This window comes from Rhea pennata, chromosome 14, assembly GCF_028389875.1.
Source record: "Rhea pennata isolate bPtePen1 chromosome 14, bPtePen1.pri, whole genome shotgun sequence".
In the NCBI taxonomy this organism is placed as follows: domain Eukaryota; kingdom Metazoa; phylum Chordata; class Aves; order Rheiformes; family Rheidae; genus Rhea; species Rhea pennata.
In genome coordinates, this window is record NC_084676.1 from 19,890,213 (window position 1) to 19,903,682 (window position 13,470).

Here is a 13,470-nt window from a genome sequence, read left to right on the forward strand (position 1 = left end):
ACACTCACACCCACACAGTGTCAGTATATTCTGCCTAAGAGGCTGCTTATAAAGAATTAATGATTTTGGAACTGCCACCCAACCCCTCAGGGGCCATCAAAACAAAGATTAACTTTCTGGATATGCTACATAAAATATTTTCTCAGGGATTTTTCCAAGGAAGTTAGTTAATTCCTACGATGGTGTAAATTTATCTATTTGGTGAAAGGCGGAGGGAGAAATAGATAACTAATTATTGTGCGGACAGCGCATTAGTAACGACATGAGTTTATTTCTTAGGCACTTTAATTTACAAGGCCACGTAGCGTCTTTGAACGGTGACTCGGGCACAAGCGGCCGCGGAACAGGACGAGGCCCCGGGGCCGAGCCCGCCGCAGCAACGCGGGCGCGAGCAGCTCGCTAGTCCCGCCGCGAGCACCCGAGCGCGAAGCTCTCCGGAGGACTCGGCGCTCAGGGAATTTCCAAACAGTTCCCGACTTCCTGGTGAAAGCGCTCGGCTGTGGGAACGCTAGCGTGCTCCGAACACGGGGCGGAAATCGGTGCAAAAACGCCCACCGCTTCCGCTCGCGTTACCGTTCAGGCAACTCTCCCGCGAGCGGCGGCGGGGAGCACCGCGCAGGAGCGCAGGACCGCCTGCGAGGGGACGCGGGGTCCCGGCCGACCCGCTGCTTCCCCGCGCCCCGGCGCGCCGCGGCGCTTAGCCGGTACAAACAGAAAGGAGGAAAAGCTGCTCTCCCTTAAAGCAGGTGGCAGGATGCACGTCCACGTGGCAAAAATTAGCTTTTTCTTCAGCTACATAAAAGGTTATTTTATACATACACTGCGGACAAAGCGCCGAGGTGAGAGCGGTAAAGCTCGCCCTCTTAGCAATTTTGGAACGTAGCTCCTTTTACTAAAAGCAACCTAATATATTTTTCAAGAACTGAAGTTACTAATCTGGCAAACCATAAAGACCATCAATGTCCTGCAGGAGAACGACACCTCAAACACGGCATGTCGCAAACTGTGCCGTCTTTTACCGCCACGTGCTTTCTCATAGGTGAAAGGGGGAAAAAAAAGAAAAAAAAAAGAAAAAAGGAATGGTTATACAAAACTGTCAGCAACCTGACCAAATCTCAGTAAATACAGGTGCTTACTTAAAATAAACCCTCTGTAGTTTCAGGTTCATTTGTGCACCATTCTTAAATGCTGCTGAACAGCTGCACAATTCACCTCAAAGCTGAGGAGATTTCTGTAATTCAATTTATATATAGTCTGCTTGTCAAGTCTGTAAAGTCTTGAGGGGAAACTCCTGAACAGAAGTTTTTACTAACTACTGCCACTTTCATTATGGATGTCAGGGCTACAAATTGTGTATGCTGTTATTTTTTAAAACACAATTCAAATCTGAGGTTACAGATTTTAGAACTGCAACATACATTTTTAGTGCATGTTTTCCTGATTGCTTACATATTATACATACCACACGAGTCATATCAAAATTACTACCCTTTGGGAACTGAAGACACTCACTCACTGGTTTGGGAAGCACCGGTCAGCTACAGAAACTACCAGGAAGAACTGTAATGTACTGTTCGCACTGAATATTGGAGTTTTTGCTAGCGACCACCGGAACGGGTGACAGACGCTCTCTCAGGAAGCCTTCGACAGCAGCGTGGCTGACAAAGGCAGCACACACCATCGATGCCAACAAAACGCGAGCAGACGTGCCTTCGGTGGTTTACCCCGGCTTGCAGAGGCAAACAAAAGCACGTCGAGGAAGCCACCTCAGCACACTCGTCGCGAGCGCTAGACACGAGCCCGGTTTCTCGCGCTCGATGCCATTTTAGGCCCGTGGCGTTTGCCTCTCTGCTCAGCCCGTGAGCTGGCGTGGAGCCAGCAGCGGTCTCCTCTCGCATTCGACGCCATCAGCTAAGAGAATTGCTCAGGTGACACGACGCTCGCCCATCCTCTTCCCCTGTCCCCACGGACAGCTGTGCCAGTTTGACAGCAATCCTAGTTTTCAGGAAGCTCAGAGGTTCCGGCTGCTGGCTCCCCTCTCTTTCTTGGCATTTCTGCCAAAGGCCCTGTGACCACACGTACAAGGCAGTCGCTCCCCTCCGAGCGCCAGCACAGCGTGCAGCGCTGCGGGCTTTATTTAGACGTAGGGCTCAACCACCGGAAGCAGTCTGCTCCTTCCAGATCACGAGAAGAGGAGCAACCTGCAGAACGGCAGAGTACGGCGCCACGGCACACAGGTGAGGGCGGGCACAGGCTTTGGCAGAAGCTCTCCCCAGACAACCCGGCGAGGACGGAACACGTACGCTCCGCTGTTCATCAGGATATACAGGCTGCAAACGGGAGACGAGCTGCGGCACGGAGCTGAAGGCAGAACAGACAAACAGGCTGGACTGTTTTTACAACAGGGGAATTTTAAAGGCAGGATCAGAAAAAAAAGGAACTTGAAATTATTTCTCTGCATCATACATCATCTCTAAGGAAGCTATAAACAACAAAGTTTTGGTATCCTTAAGTAAACAGCAAGGCTCACAGACTTCAACCGCACTCAAATTTCATTCTGATTCCTCACATAAAGCTAAGATTCTGTCAAATTCTTTAAGTGTCAAAAAGAGGAACTGAGAGTATAAAAACACATTAAAGATGCAAGCAGAATAGCCATCCAGCTCTAAAAGAGCTTAAGAATAAGTGATCTAGCCCCTCACAGATTAGCCACATCACTCATTAAAACTAACCAATATTCCCAATAAACAGATGCTAGCAAATGCGGCATCAAAGTTCAAGAAAATTTGTCTGGAGGCATGCTGTAAATCATTTTACTTGTTTTAGATCAGTAAAGGTATCTCTGCAAATTTACCTGGTAGTTAAAAATAGATTATAGAACACCCATAGTGTTTTATAGCATTTAAACAGGAAAGAATTAGAATCTAACGGGTCTGATCCAGCATATTAAAATGTGCCTTAGCTCCTTTCAATTGTGAGATATCCTATACTAACTCCAGCCTCCAACAGGATTACATTAAGTAATGATCAAAGAACAAGAAACTTGCCACTCAAGCAATCTTCAATGACAGACTCCTCTGAAGATAAATGTTTCTACAAGGCTCCTGAAAATTTTTTGCATGATGCAAGTATTAAGAAACTGCCCTCAAAACTTAATTTTTTAATAAATCTCTTAAACCTCATCATCCCCTTACAAGAGTTTAAAAAAAGGTAACTTTGCATCTCTGAGGAAGTGAATTACTACTAAAGTTTGAGGCGGGGGGGGGGACAACTCTGTTCTACAATTAAAAAAAAATCAGAGAAGGAAAACAAAAACAAAAACTTATGTATATAATAAATTAGAAAAATCTTACTAAAAGAAGTTAAGAGATCTGAGCTCACAAGCTTGACTGTCATATCAGAATTTACATCAGACTTAAACTTCATTTGTTTTTGCTTATTGCAAGACAGGTAAGTATGAAACTTGCTAGCTCAGGTTTTTATTTTTTAATTGTGAAGATAAAATACCTGCACTGCTAACGTGCTCAATACTTGATCCAAGAATGACACAGCAGTATAACTTTTATAAAGCACCAAAGTTACCATTAAATAAATATTTTTTCCATAAAGGTGTTGATGTAAGAAAATAGCCACCTGTTTCTAGACTGGCTTTGGTGCTGTTAAGTACCTGTTGAAAGTTCACAACAGGTAGTGTAATGAGGCTGTAAATCAAACTACAGTTTGGAGCATAGCTGAATGATCACACCACACTCACTTCCTTCTTTGGCTTTTTTTTTTTTTTTTAAGCCCCCACAGTTGCATTGTTTATTGGCTTGAACACAAATCTAAAACAGAAATGACTAAATATTCATCTCAGTTTGATGACGACCTGCTGCATGATTCCAGTTCCTGCCTGGATTCTTACCTACATCAGCAAGAGTTTGGTGGAAGAGCAATATTGCCAATCTTGCCTCAAAGCAAAGTACAAGCAAGCAAGCTCTTGAAAGCAAGAGCAAGGACAATGAACACCACGAGCACAAGTCTTTCTAATGCAGTAAGATTGAGCAAGAGCTTTCACCAAGTGTTGGAGCCTCATGTTTCCTGCAGTCAGGGCCCTCCATAGTGTGCATGAAGATGCAGATATTATCAAGTGACAAAATGGAGGAGGCAACACAAGCCTGAAATGCACGGGGGATACAGAGACACCATATAACCACTGCAGATGCTCCGAACTGCCTCCGTGTGACCTAGCACGTCAGAGGCATCCCCCATCACTCACTTGATCGGCAGCTGTTTTATCTTTTGTATTAAAAAATTAAATTTTAAAAATCTGAACTTTTTTTCACTAAACATACATGTACTCCCAGGACTTTGCTGGGCTCGCTACGCTGTAGAAGGAGAAAACCCACTGCCTGTAGAAGCCTGACCCTCGCGGCTGTACAGGGAACTTTTCAAGGGCCAGCCGGCCCTCAGAGTCTTCACTGGCCTACGGGAGCAAGTCTACCATACTTTGCATATGTACTGCGAGAACAAATGCGTGTCATTATCCACTTTGAAGACAAACAGTAACATAAACCTGTTCAGTTTGAGTGAGGGGGGAAGAAAGGAATAACATTGTGAGCATATGGTCACTGTGTTTTTCTTTCTGCAGAAAAAATACTTATACTGTAGGAAACCAATATTCTTACAAAATCACAAAAGATAGCACAAGAATTTAAACAGCAACTCCTTCACCAACAAGGAAACCAAACAGATGGTGCACTTTTAACATTACTGAGTTAGCCTTCATTTTGAGTGGGGAATACCAACAGTAATTTCAGTGCCAGTTATTCTAAAGATAAACTAAGTATTAAGGCTCTTTTCCTAAATGATAGGCATAAGGGAAAGAAAGAGCTTCAAATATTGTAATAACTATTTTAAAATATTATCTGATGTATCAATACACAACTGTTCCCTTAAATTCCCCTTAAAAAGGGGGAAAAGAAAGCCTCTAATCAATCATGCGCAGAAGAATTCTAAGCAGGGATGAAGGAACATTGTGTTTGATACCCACAAGACTTCAGTTTTCCTCAGAAATCAGAGAACTACCTGCACCAGAGAGATTGTGCATTAAAAACTCGGATAACGTTTGCGGTGAACTCTATAGGATCATACCACTGGCACCCGAAGGACCCATTTATGGACTAGCTGTACTGCAGTGACCCACTCTGAGCAAAAAGGCCTCACAAAAGGTCTATCAAGCCACATTCAGCATCTGTCAGCAGCCTTTAGCAACAGGCCAGAGAGCAAAATACATCACTGCATTTATTCATGAGCATTATACCAGGGAGGAAATCTGCTGGTGAGTTTGTAAACAGTTTTCCCACTCTGCCAGAAACATTACTGCAAGAATGCGTCAAATAAAAGCTTCATTCAGAGTCCCTCTTCCTTATCCTGGCCATGCTCAATGGGTTGAAATCCAGGGCTACATTATAAAGCCTGAGTTTTTCAAAACCACTGGGAACCAATGATCACAGATAAGCAGGCTAACATAGGTAAGAGTTAAACCTAGACACAGCAAGCAAACCAAGCCTCTGACAAATTCATTATTTTACCAGATTACGATGGAATATGGGGGAAAAAAAAAATACATGCACCCTTCTTGTTTGTTCATCAAATATGCAGCTGGTTATCTTGTTTTGATTTCTTAGTCATCTGTGGAGTTACAAATTACTTTTCACTACACAAAGTACTGCGAGTATGACACTTCACAATTAGGAGCTTACGGTCTTAAAAAAAATGGTATTGCAATTCAGACAACTGAGAGCCAAAGAGCTTGCAGATTTTTGTATCAGAAATGTCGTTGTTTACTCCTTGCCACATCTAGGAAAACATCTAGCATTGTTAATAGGACATTTTTTTTATACATTCCTGATATAAAAACAGATTTAGGAACATGGTGGTGATTTATGAAGTTCATACCACTTTCCATCAAATACTGATCAAATTATCTATACACTTATAAACTGGAGAAAAGTCAGATTCACAATAAGAAACTGTAAGTGCAGAAATAGGCACACACTCCCTGTGGCAGTTAACATGTAGGAAAAAGTCAACATGAAGAAAAACCCTAACAAGGACATAACATGTTGACTAATCACAATTGGCAAGTGTACCCCACTGACACCTTGCATCACTAACTGACAATTTCTGAAATCATTTAGAAGTCATGTAACATGCTAGTTCTCAGAATGAAGTTTCCCACAGACAAGACACACAGCTAACACCAGCCTCAGCTGTCCCTGAGACCTTCTTCCCCTATCAAATAGCCCAAAGACCTGAAGCCTACGAATTACTGGGCATTTATTCAAAGCTACTGAAATACCAAGGTGGGAGTGGAGAAGAGATAAGAAATTTTGTCATACAAGGATTGAATTTAATTCCCAATGAAGCCTTCTGCATGACTGCCCAAAGCTAGAGGATACAATATCTCATTTCTACAGTAACTAATTCAGATTACACACTAATGATAAAACCAACACATGTGACAGTTCTTGAAATGAGATGGCAGAGGATGCTGAACCTTGAGAAGCATATTCATGTTGTGTTACAGCAGGGAGAGCCTTTCTGCTTGGAAGACAAATGCCAATAACCTCTGCTGCCAGAAACGCTAATGCTCTGGGGAGTCTAAAATCACCTCCTGCATGCCAACAATTAGTAACATGCAAAAAATAGCAGTTTATTCCAAAACAGAGAAAAATTAAGCCTTTAACTAATTGCATGCTTCATGTGCACGCAGGTATATTTTGAAGTATATTAACTAGGAGAGTTTTTGTAGTTCTCAGGGAGATGAAGAGAACAGAGGGTAAAATAAAGAGAAATTAGATTTGGGTGGGTTTTTTTTTTTTGCTTTTCTGGGTATGAAGGTTTGTATATTTCAAAGTTAATATCATGTTTTAGCCTTTGATTTTCAAGGCAAATTAAAATATCCATAACAATTACTTCAATGGAAATAATTTGTCTAAAGCAGATACATATCCTGCTACTAACAGGAAGTTTACATGCAAAAAAATAGTTAACAGCAAAGAAAAAAACCTTCAAAAAAGCCCTGCAGCTTTCAAACCACAGCTATACATGCCTTCACACAGTACAGATTGTAGAGTTTGCGAGGTTATTTAAGAGTAGCAAATGAGTTGCCGTTACTCTTTTCAATGCTTGAATTAACATTCTATTTTTAAGCCAGTAAACATGAGGTGAAGTATCAAGATAATGTTAATACTGTACTGAACTGAATCTGTGATTAATTCAATTTCAACAGAGTCAAGTAACTATGGGGAGGAGGGAGAAAAAAAAAAAAACACACTACATCTTGCTAAGAGAGTTTCAGTTAACTGTAACAAACACTAATCAAGAATGAAAATTTCTCTGGCCAAAGATGGAAGTTTCATCACTGCAATGCTCAACTGAAAAACCATGAGCCAAATACCTCTTTTTCAGTAGAGCACTCGCTCCATTCTTCACCACCACCAAAGGTGTTCAAACCCGAAGCAGAGAGCGGACTCACCGAGAGGTAACTACTGGAATCCACATTGTCGGTGATGGTCTGCCGCTCTCCCCGCTGGTTGATCTTCCTGAACCGTCGGCGAGACTGCCTGAGAGGAACCTCTCTTTGCAAGATGCTTTCTTCATTGTCTTTGGAGTTCTCAACCTGAAACACATGTTCAGGCTCCTGGTTAAACATCCAGTTCTTCCATATCACCGAGAGCCGATGGAGTCTTATTAAGCTCATGAGGAAGGAACTAACATAAGTTCAGAACAGTTAAGCTTTTCTTGAGAAACAGACTACAAAGGCCTCAGAAAAGCAGCGCTACATGTCTCAAAACTATGTTATTACAATGAGCTAGAGGCCACAACTTCCTTCCAGGAAACAGTCTTTTTTTTTTAAAAAAAAAAAAAAAAAAAGCGTGCACACGTATCTTCTGAACAATGTCACTTACCAGCAGAAACCCTTTTGTACCCACACCTCCTCTATAACAAGAGATAGATATATGGCTCATTTCAAGGATAGCTTCAACATAAAAAATTAGGTTTGTTTGAATACCTCCAATGCAGTAAAGCCTCTGAATTAAAGCCTCTGAATTAAACTTTATTTATGTAATCACTTTTTTTTAAAAAAAAAGGCAAAAGATATTCCTAGTACCAGTCACAGACAAACAACTTTAAAGTCTTAGCTATTTATAAATAATCTTCAGCCCTACTTCACCTATGTCATATTTATTTCTGATCACTTCCAAAAGATTATAAAGAAATGACTGAAATCTGGTTCATCTGTTGATGTTCAACTTTATTCATGACTAAACATTAAAAGCGAGGTAAATCTACCTTGTCAGTAAAAGTCAACATGAAACACTTATCTGACTAGTTCAAATTCCTTTTTTCTATAAAAAGCAGTCCCATCCTTCCACATTTCCTTCTGATGTGTTGGAAAAATATATCCTAGCAGGAAACAGAGCAGACAATGCATACAAATAGGCTGCATCCAGGCAAGAACTTTCTCTGTAATATATTTACTGTATGGGAGTTTCTACTGTCTTATGTGATTTTTTTTAAAAAAATTAGTTGAAAAAAAAAATCATAGACTTGATATTTGTACTGAAATAGGAAAAGAACCTCTGTTCCGTCTTATGCAGCCCTCACCTAAGATATTTGGGTAAGTTAGCTCAAAACTCAAATTCAAAAGCTATAAAAGCATGAAAAAAGAATTAACAGATAGTAATAAGCATAATGACAAATACCTAAACCATCCACAGAAGCAACAATCTCACTACTTTCTATATTGCTTTTTCTAAGCAGATAGGACTATCTGAGGTCAGAAGAAGATGCAGAGCCTTCTTGGTTATTTTTAATTTCGCAAAGAATATATACAGACAATGCAGCTTAAAAATACACTAGTTAAAAAAGAGAAGCTAACTGCACATCACAGCTTCATCAAAAGGAAAGCAGCAAAGCTGAGTTCCACTAGCAAGCAAGAGCAACACTGCACTAGAATTTTACTACATATTTGCAAAGGCCTAGGACAACAAGCAGCAGAAACTATCTAGCAGCAGCGCTGCAGCAAGCATGATGGTATAAGGATGTAGAAAAACGCAAGGCCTGTGGGTTGACAAAATAACTTTAAATAGGCCATTTAGTATCATCATACAAAGTAATCACCCTGTGCATGGAAGCCCTTCTTCGCTAACAGAATATGGACTAGTTAGCAACAACGTTGCTCCCGAATTATACAGAACTCTCCTTCTTTTAGGATGGGTTAAGTTGGGTGTCTTAGAGTTACTGAAGTAACAGAAATGATGTTGATCTCCCTTTTAATTTTCTGCACAAGTGTGCTACAGTAAGGAGAACTGCTTCAAAAAGTGCGTTACTTTTTTCTTCGGGTCCAATCTTACAGGGTCATAGAAACTAAACCAAGTGCCGAGCTCCTCCGACCGAACGAGCTAAGCTGGAAGCCGAAGGCTCTCTGGAACGGCCAGGTCGGTACTATTCCAACCCTGCAGACCCTCCTGTTTTTAAGGCTACGGTACTTACTATAAGATAAAGCTATTCTTCCTCCCACAACTCTAACTGAAAACTAAGAAGTGAACATAAATGTATTATTTGTTAGCGCAAAAGTCAAAACAACCAACTGCTAGTGGAAACTAAGAAACTGAGACCACCTGCTTCCTTCAGTTACTACCGCTACTGTATAACTGACAAAAAGGAAAAAAGAGCAACACGCACACAGAAAAAGACCTTTATACTACATAACCTGAGATGTACTATTAGAACATGTATGTGGTGTTATTTCCTACTGAATCAATTCCAGCACAAGCTGCAGAGGTCTCAGAATAGGCACGTGTCCCGCGTTACATGAGCTTTCACTTGTAGCTTGCTAACGAAGGTTTTGAAGACGTTTCATCAGCATTGAGTCCAGCTGACCGTCAGATCATTCAGATCCGCGACCTGCACAACACTCGCCGACTCGCAGCATGCTAACAGCACAGAAGCGACACGGGCAGCTTAGGGCTCCGCGGCATTTCTCGTTATTCGGCCCCGTTCTGAGTCGGGTTTAGCCAACGGAGTAATAGCGCTACCGTTCTCCCCAAAGCCGTCAGCTCTGGCTGGATGCACCCCCGGGCTTTTCACAGAGCTTTTCTGCCTGTTCGGAGACCAAAGCCGCGAGGAGCGGCGGTGCCGCAGGCGGAGCGGCCCGGGGCGGCAGGAACGCGGGACGCCATCAGCTTACAAACTCCTTTAACGCATCAGGTCCTCAGCGCCCCGGGCAGGACCGATGCTGCCACAGGGATACGAAGCATCTCCGCGGGTGCCGAGAGCAGCTTGATATATCATGATATAGTTATCATAGAGATATGCAAAAATGAGTAAGAGCCAGTTACAAGCATTTATCAAAACAGCACAGGTAACGGAGGGCAAACTCATCACAGAAAAGCCTCACTTTTAACCTGGCATGTTTTGATTTCTGCATCCTATTCTGGCACAGGCTCTAAGTTAAAAAAAGAAGGGATGCTAAAATGCAGGTGCAATAGCAAGGAACTGTGCTCGTCTTCCCAGCTCACTCTCAGTGCTGCGTTCCTAAGGACACACCTTTTCTCCTGTCCTGGTGAACTGATGTCCCAATACACTTCCCAGTATTTTAATATTTTATTCCAGGCTTTTTGTTACATACTAACTGGCTAGTTTCTTATCCAGGGTGTTTTATTAATCTTGAATACTGACATCTGCAGAATCCTTCGGTACAAACAGCTTCAGCCACAACGCGTGCTGCCATGTAAAAATGGGTAGGATCATATGATTCTTCTCAATTTCATTCTGTGTTCAATACTAGCAATGAAATATTTTAATCTCCAAACGCTATGCTGCTCTTTGAAATCTTCTGCTTGAATCTATAGAAGAAAATAAAAGCAGCAAGGAAAAGAGAGACTTCAATACACTGAAATATGCTGCAATTTTGGGCCATTTACTTAAATGATAAACAGGCCTATTAATTCAATATATTGTTCAGTCTCCAAAATACGAGCTACAATGCCTGTTCCCATACTATCTGTTATTCTCATTAACATAAGCTGACCACATTTTATGGCTCTCAAAAAATGGGTCAGTTTCCAGGGGATTCCCATTACAAAACTGCTTTACATTCTAAAAGCAAAGAGAGAAAGAAGATGAAAAAAAATCATATATATATATATATATGATGTGAAATCAGTGAACTAATGTGCACTAACTATGCTAAAATGGCTAATTCTTTTGCTTGAAAATAAATATTCATCATATATTATACCTCAATCAGTATGTTGCAAATTAAAAAGCTTATCTCCTGGGGGAAAGAAACAGAGAAATTAAAGAAATTAACAAGAAATTAGTAAGAATTAATCGGGGAAATGAAACTCTTGGTGTCAGAGCAACTCATTAGCAATATGCACACCACCAGCCTAATATCCTTTTCTCTCCCCATTTGAAGCCCTACAAAGAAAAGTGACAGTAATTAGTTGCTTTAGCCACATTTACCTGTAAAATATGAATTTAAAAATAATGAAGAAACTACTCTCCATTTTTCTTGGAAAAAATACACTGAAGATCCAGAAAAGAATTCAGGATATTTTTAAGTGTCTCTATACTCTGAAGTGGAATTAATTACAGAAAATTCAATAAAGAGTTTCAAAGCACAGAAGACAGTCAGGTTGCATATGTCTCCAGCAACAACTACCATCTTTGAAAGTGTTTCATTCAAATGACACACAAATTGATGGGAAGTTTTGTTTGTTTACTTTCTAATCTCTTTGTGCTAGGGCTTAACTCATAACTTTTGAGATCTTGACATTGACAACACTGACTTCTCCTTTTGCCTGTGACTATACATTTCTCTCCAAAAATCCTCAGTGTTTTAGCTTACACACTTACATATGCACACATCCCTTTATGTTCTTCACAAGGTATTTTGACAAGGTCATAGCACGTTCTACAGAGAAGCTACTCCTACATATATCTTCACGGGTGTGGGTTTTTTAATAAAGAAAATGGCCATAAGGTCTAATAATAATTTTAGCATTTCTTAAGAATTTTACAATATTACATAAATTTTGCCCATGCCCATATACTTCAAGCTGCTTACCATGTGGCATGCATGGCATGTAGCATGGCATGCTTCACACCATGAAAGAAAAACAGTGGGCAGGAAAAACAGAAGTGTTCCAGGAACCTGCAAACAGGAGAGACTCAAACACTCTGCAAAAGCTTAACAAGTCTACTGCACTGAAATCATCCTCAGTGAAACCAAAGTGTTTCAAAATGCAGTGAACTGTTTGAAAAGAAATCCTAGTAACTGTCATGAGCTGTTTATTAATCTGTTCAACACCTCTGATCGCACCTGTATTAGCAGTTTAGCTTGGAGTGTCATTTGAAGCAAATCTCTCTATTTTCTCAACTTGCAAAGCTATGATTCACACTGCAAAGCAGTCTCTGAGAACACAAGCTCGATTCCCCTTTGGATAAAATTAAGCTGGAAGATGCTCTTCAGAGGCACATTTACCATGCTCCCAGCCATTAACAGCCATTCAATACGTGAGGCTAGATTAGACTAGTCAGAGGCAAAACATCCCGAAACAAAAGGGACATGGCCACTGGATCCTCAGTACCAACCCTTTCACTCTAGGAACCGCTCCTATGATGCGGCACTGCTTGTTAAAGGCCACGTCTGCATGAGCAGAGTACTGAAGTCCCATAGCTGTCTACTTCACAGGAGCTAGCACCAACTACAACATAGTCTCAGAGCTCTCAAGCAGGTGCTGCAGAAGGTAGCAGACAGATCTACTTCTGCTTCAACACCACCTAACTGTCAAAAATCAGCTCATGACAACATGGGTAAGAGACCTCCCCGACAGTCAGGTAAGTGGTTCCTCACGGTACAATAGCTGCTGCGGCATGCTGCCCAGATCCATTTTCTATGCCTAGTTTAAAATGGGGTAAATAGTTGAGGTGGACTAACAAAGCACTACATGGTATGATAAGCTTAAGGTACATCTTTGATTTTATGGTATTAGCTTCACAACATGTCAGACTGTAGCTTAAAACTATCTGCTACAGCAAAGAATATTACTGATGCTATCAAAGCCGATGAGCAGAATCAGACTGGCACTGCACAGAAAGGAAAGCACAGAGGACTGCAAGTGTACTGAATACTGGACATCTGCGATGTCCACTGCTGTTACTGTACTGTAAAAACTGAATTAATTTCTCACAGAAGCGGAATATTCACATAGTCAGTAAGAGGCACCATCAAATCCTACTTTTAATAATGCTGTATTAAGAAAGAAGGAAGCTAAATAAATAGCAGTTTGGAGACCTAAGCCTACTTAATAGGCATGCTGCTTCTCAGTACAATGAACATTTTTGTTCCAGCTCTGTCAGTAGCAGCATATTAGGTCCAAGTTGACAGAGACCTTCCTGAGTCACAAGTAT

General features: G+C 41.2%; 1 protein-coding gene across 3 annotated transcripts in view; it reads right to left on the reverse strand.

Annotated features, from left to right (window-relative positions):
• Nucleotides 1–13,470, reverse strand: part of RAPGEF6 (Rap guanine nucleotide exchange factor 6) — a 135,238-nt gene that overhangs the window by 77,765 nt on the left and 44,003 nt on the right. For all 3 annotated transcript variants that reach the window (XM_062587800.1, XM_062587799.1, XM_062587801.1), the window contains exon 6: nucleotides 7,523–7,666. In XM_062587800.1, coding sequence (XP_062443784.1) covers nucleotides 7,523–7,666 — 144 coding nt within the window. The remainder of the gene's footprint in view (nucleotides 1–7,522; nucleotides 7,667–13,470) is intronic.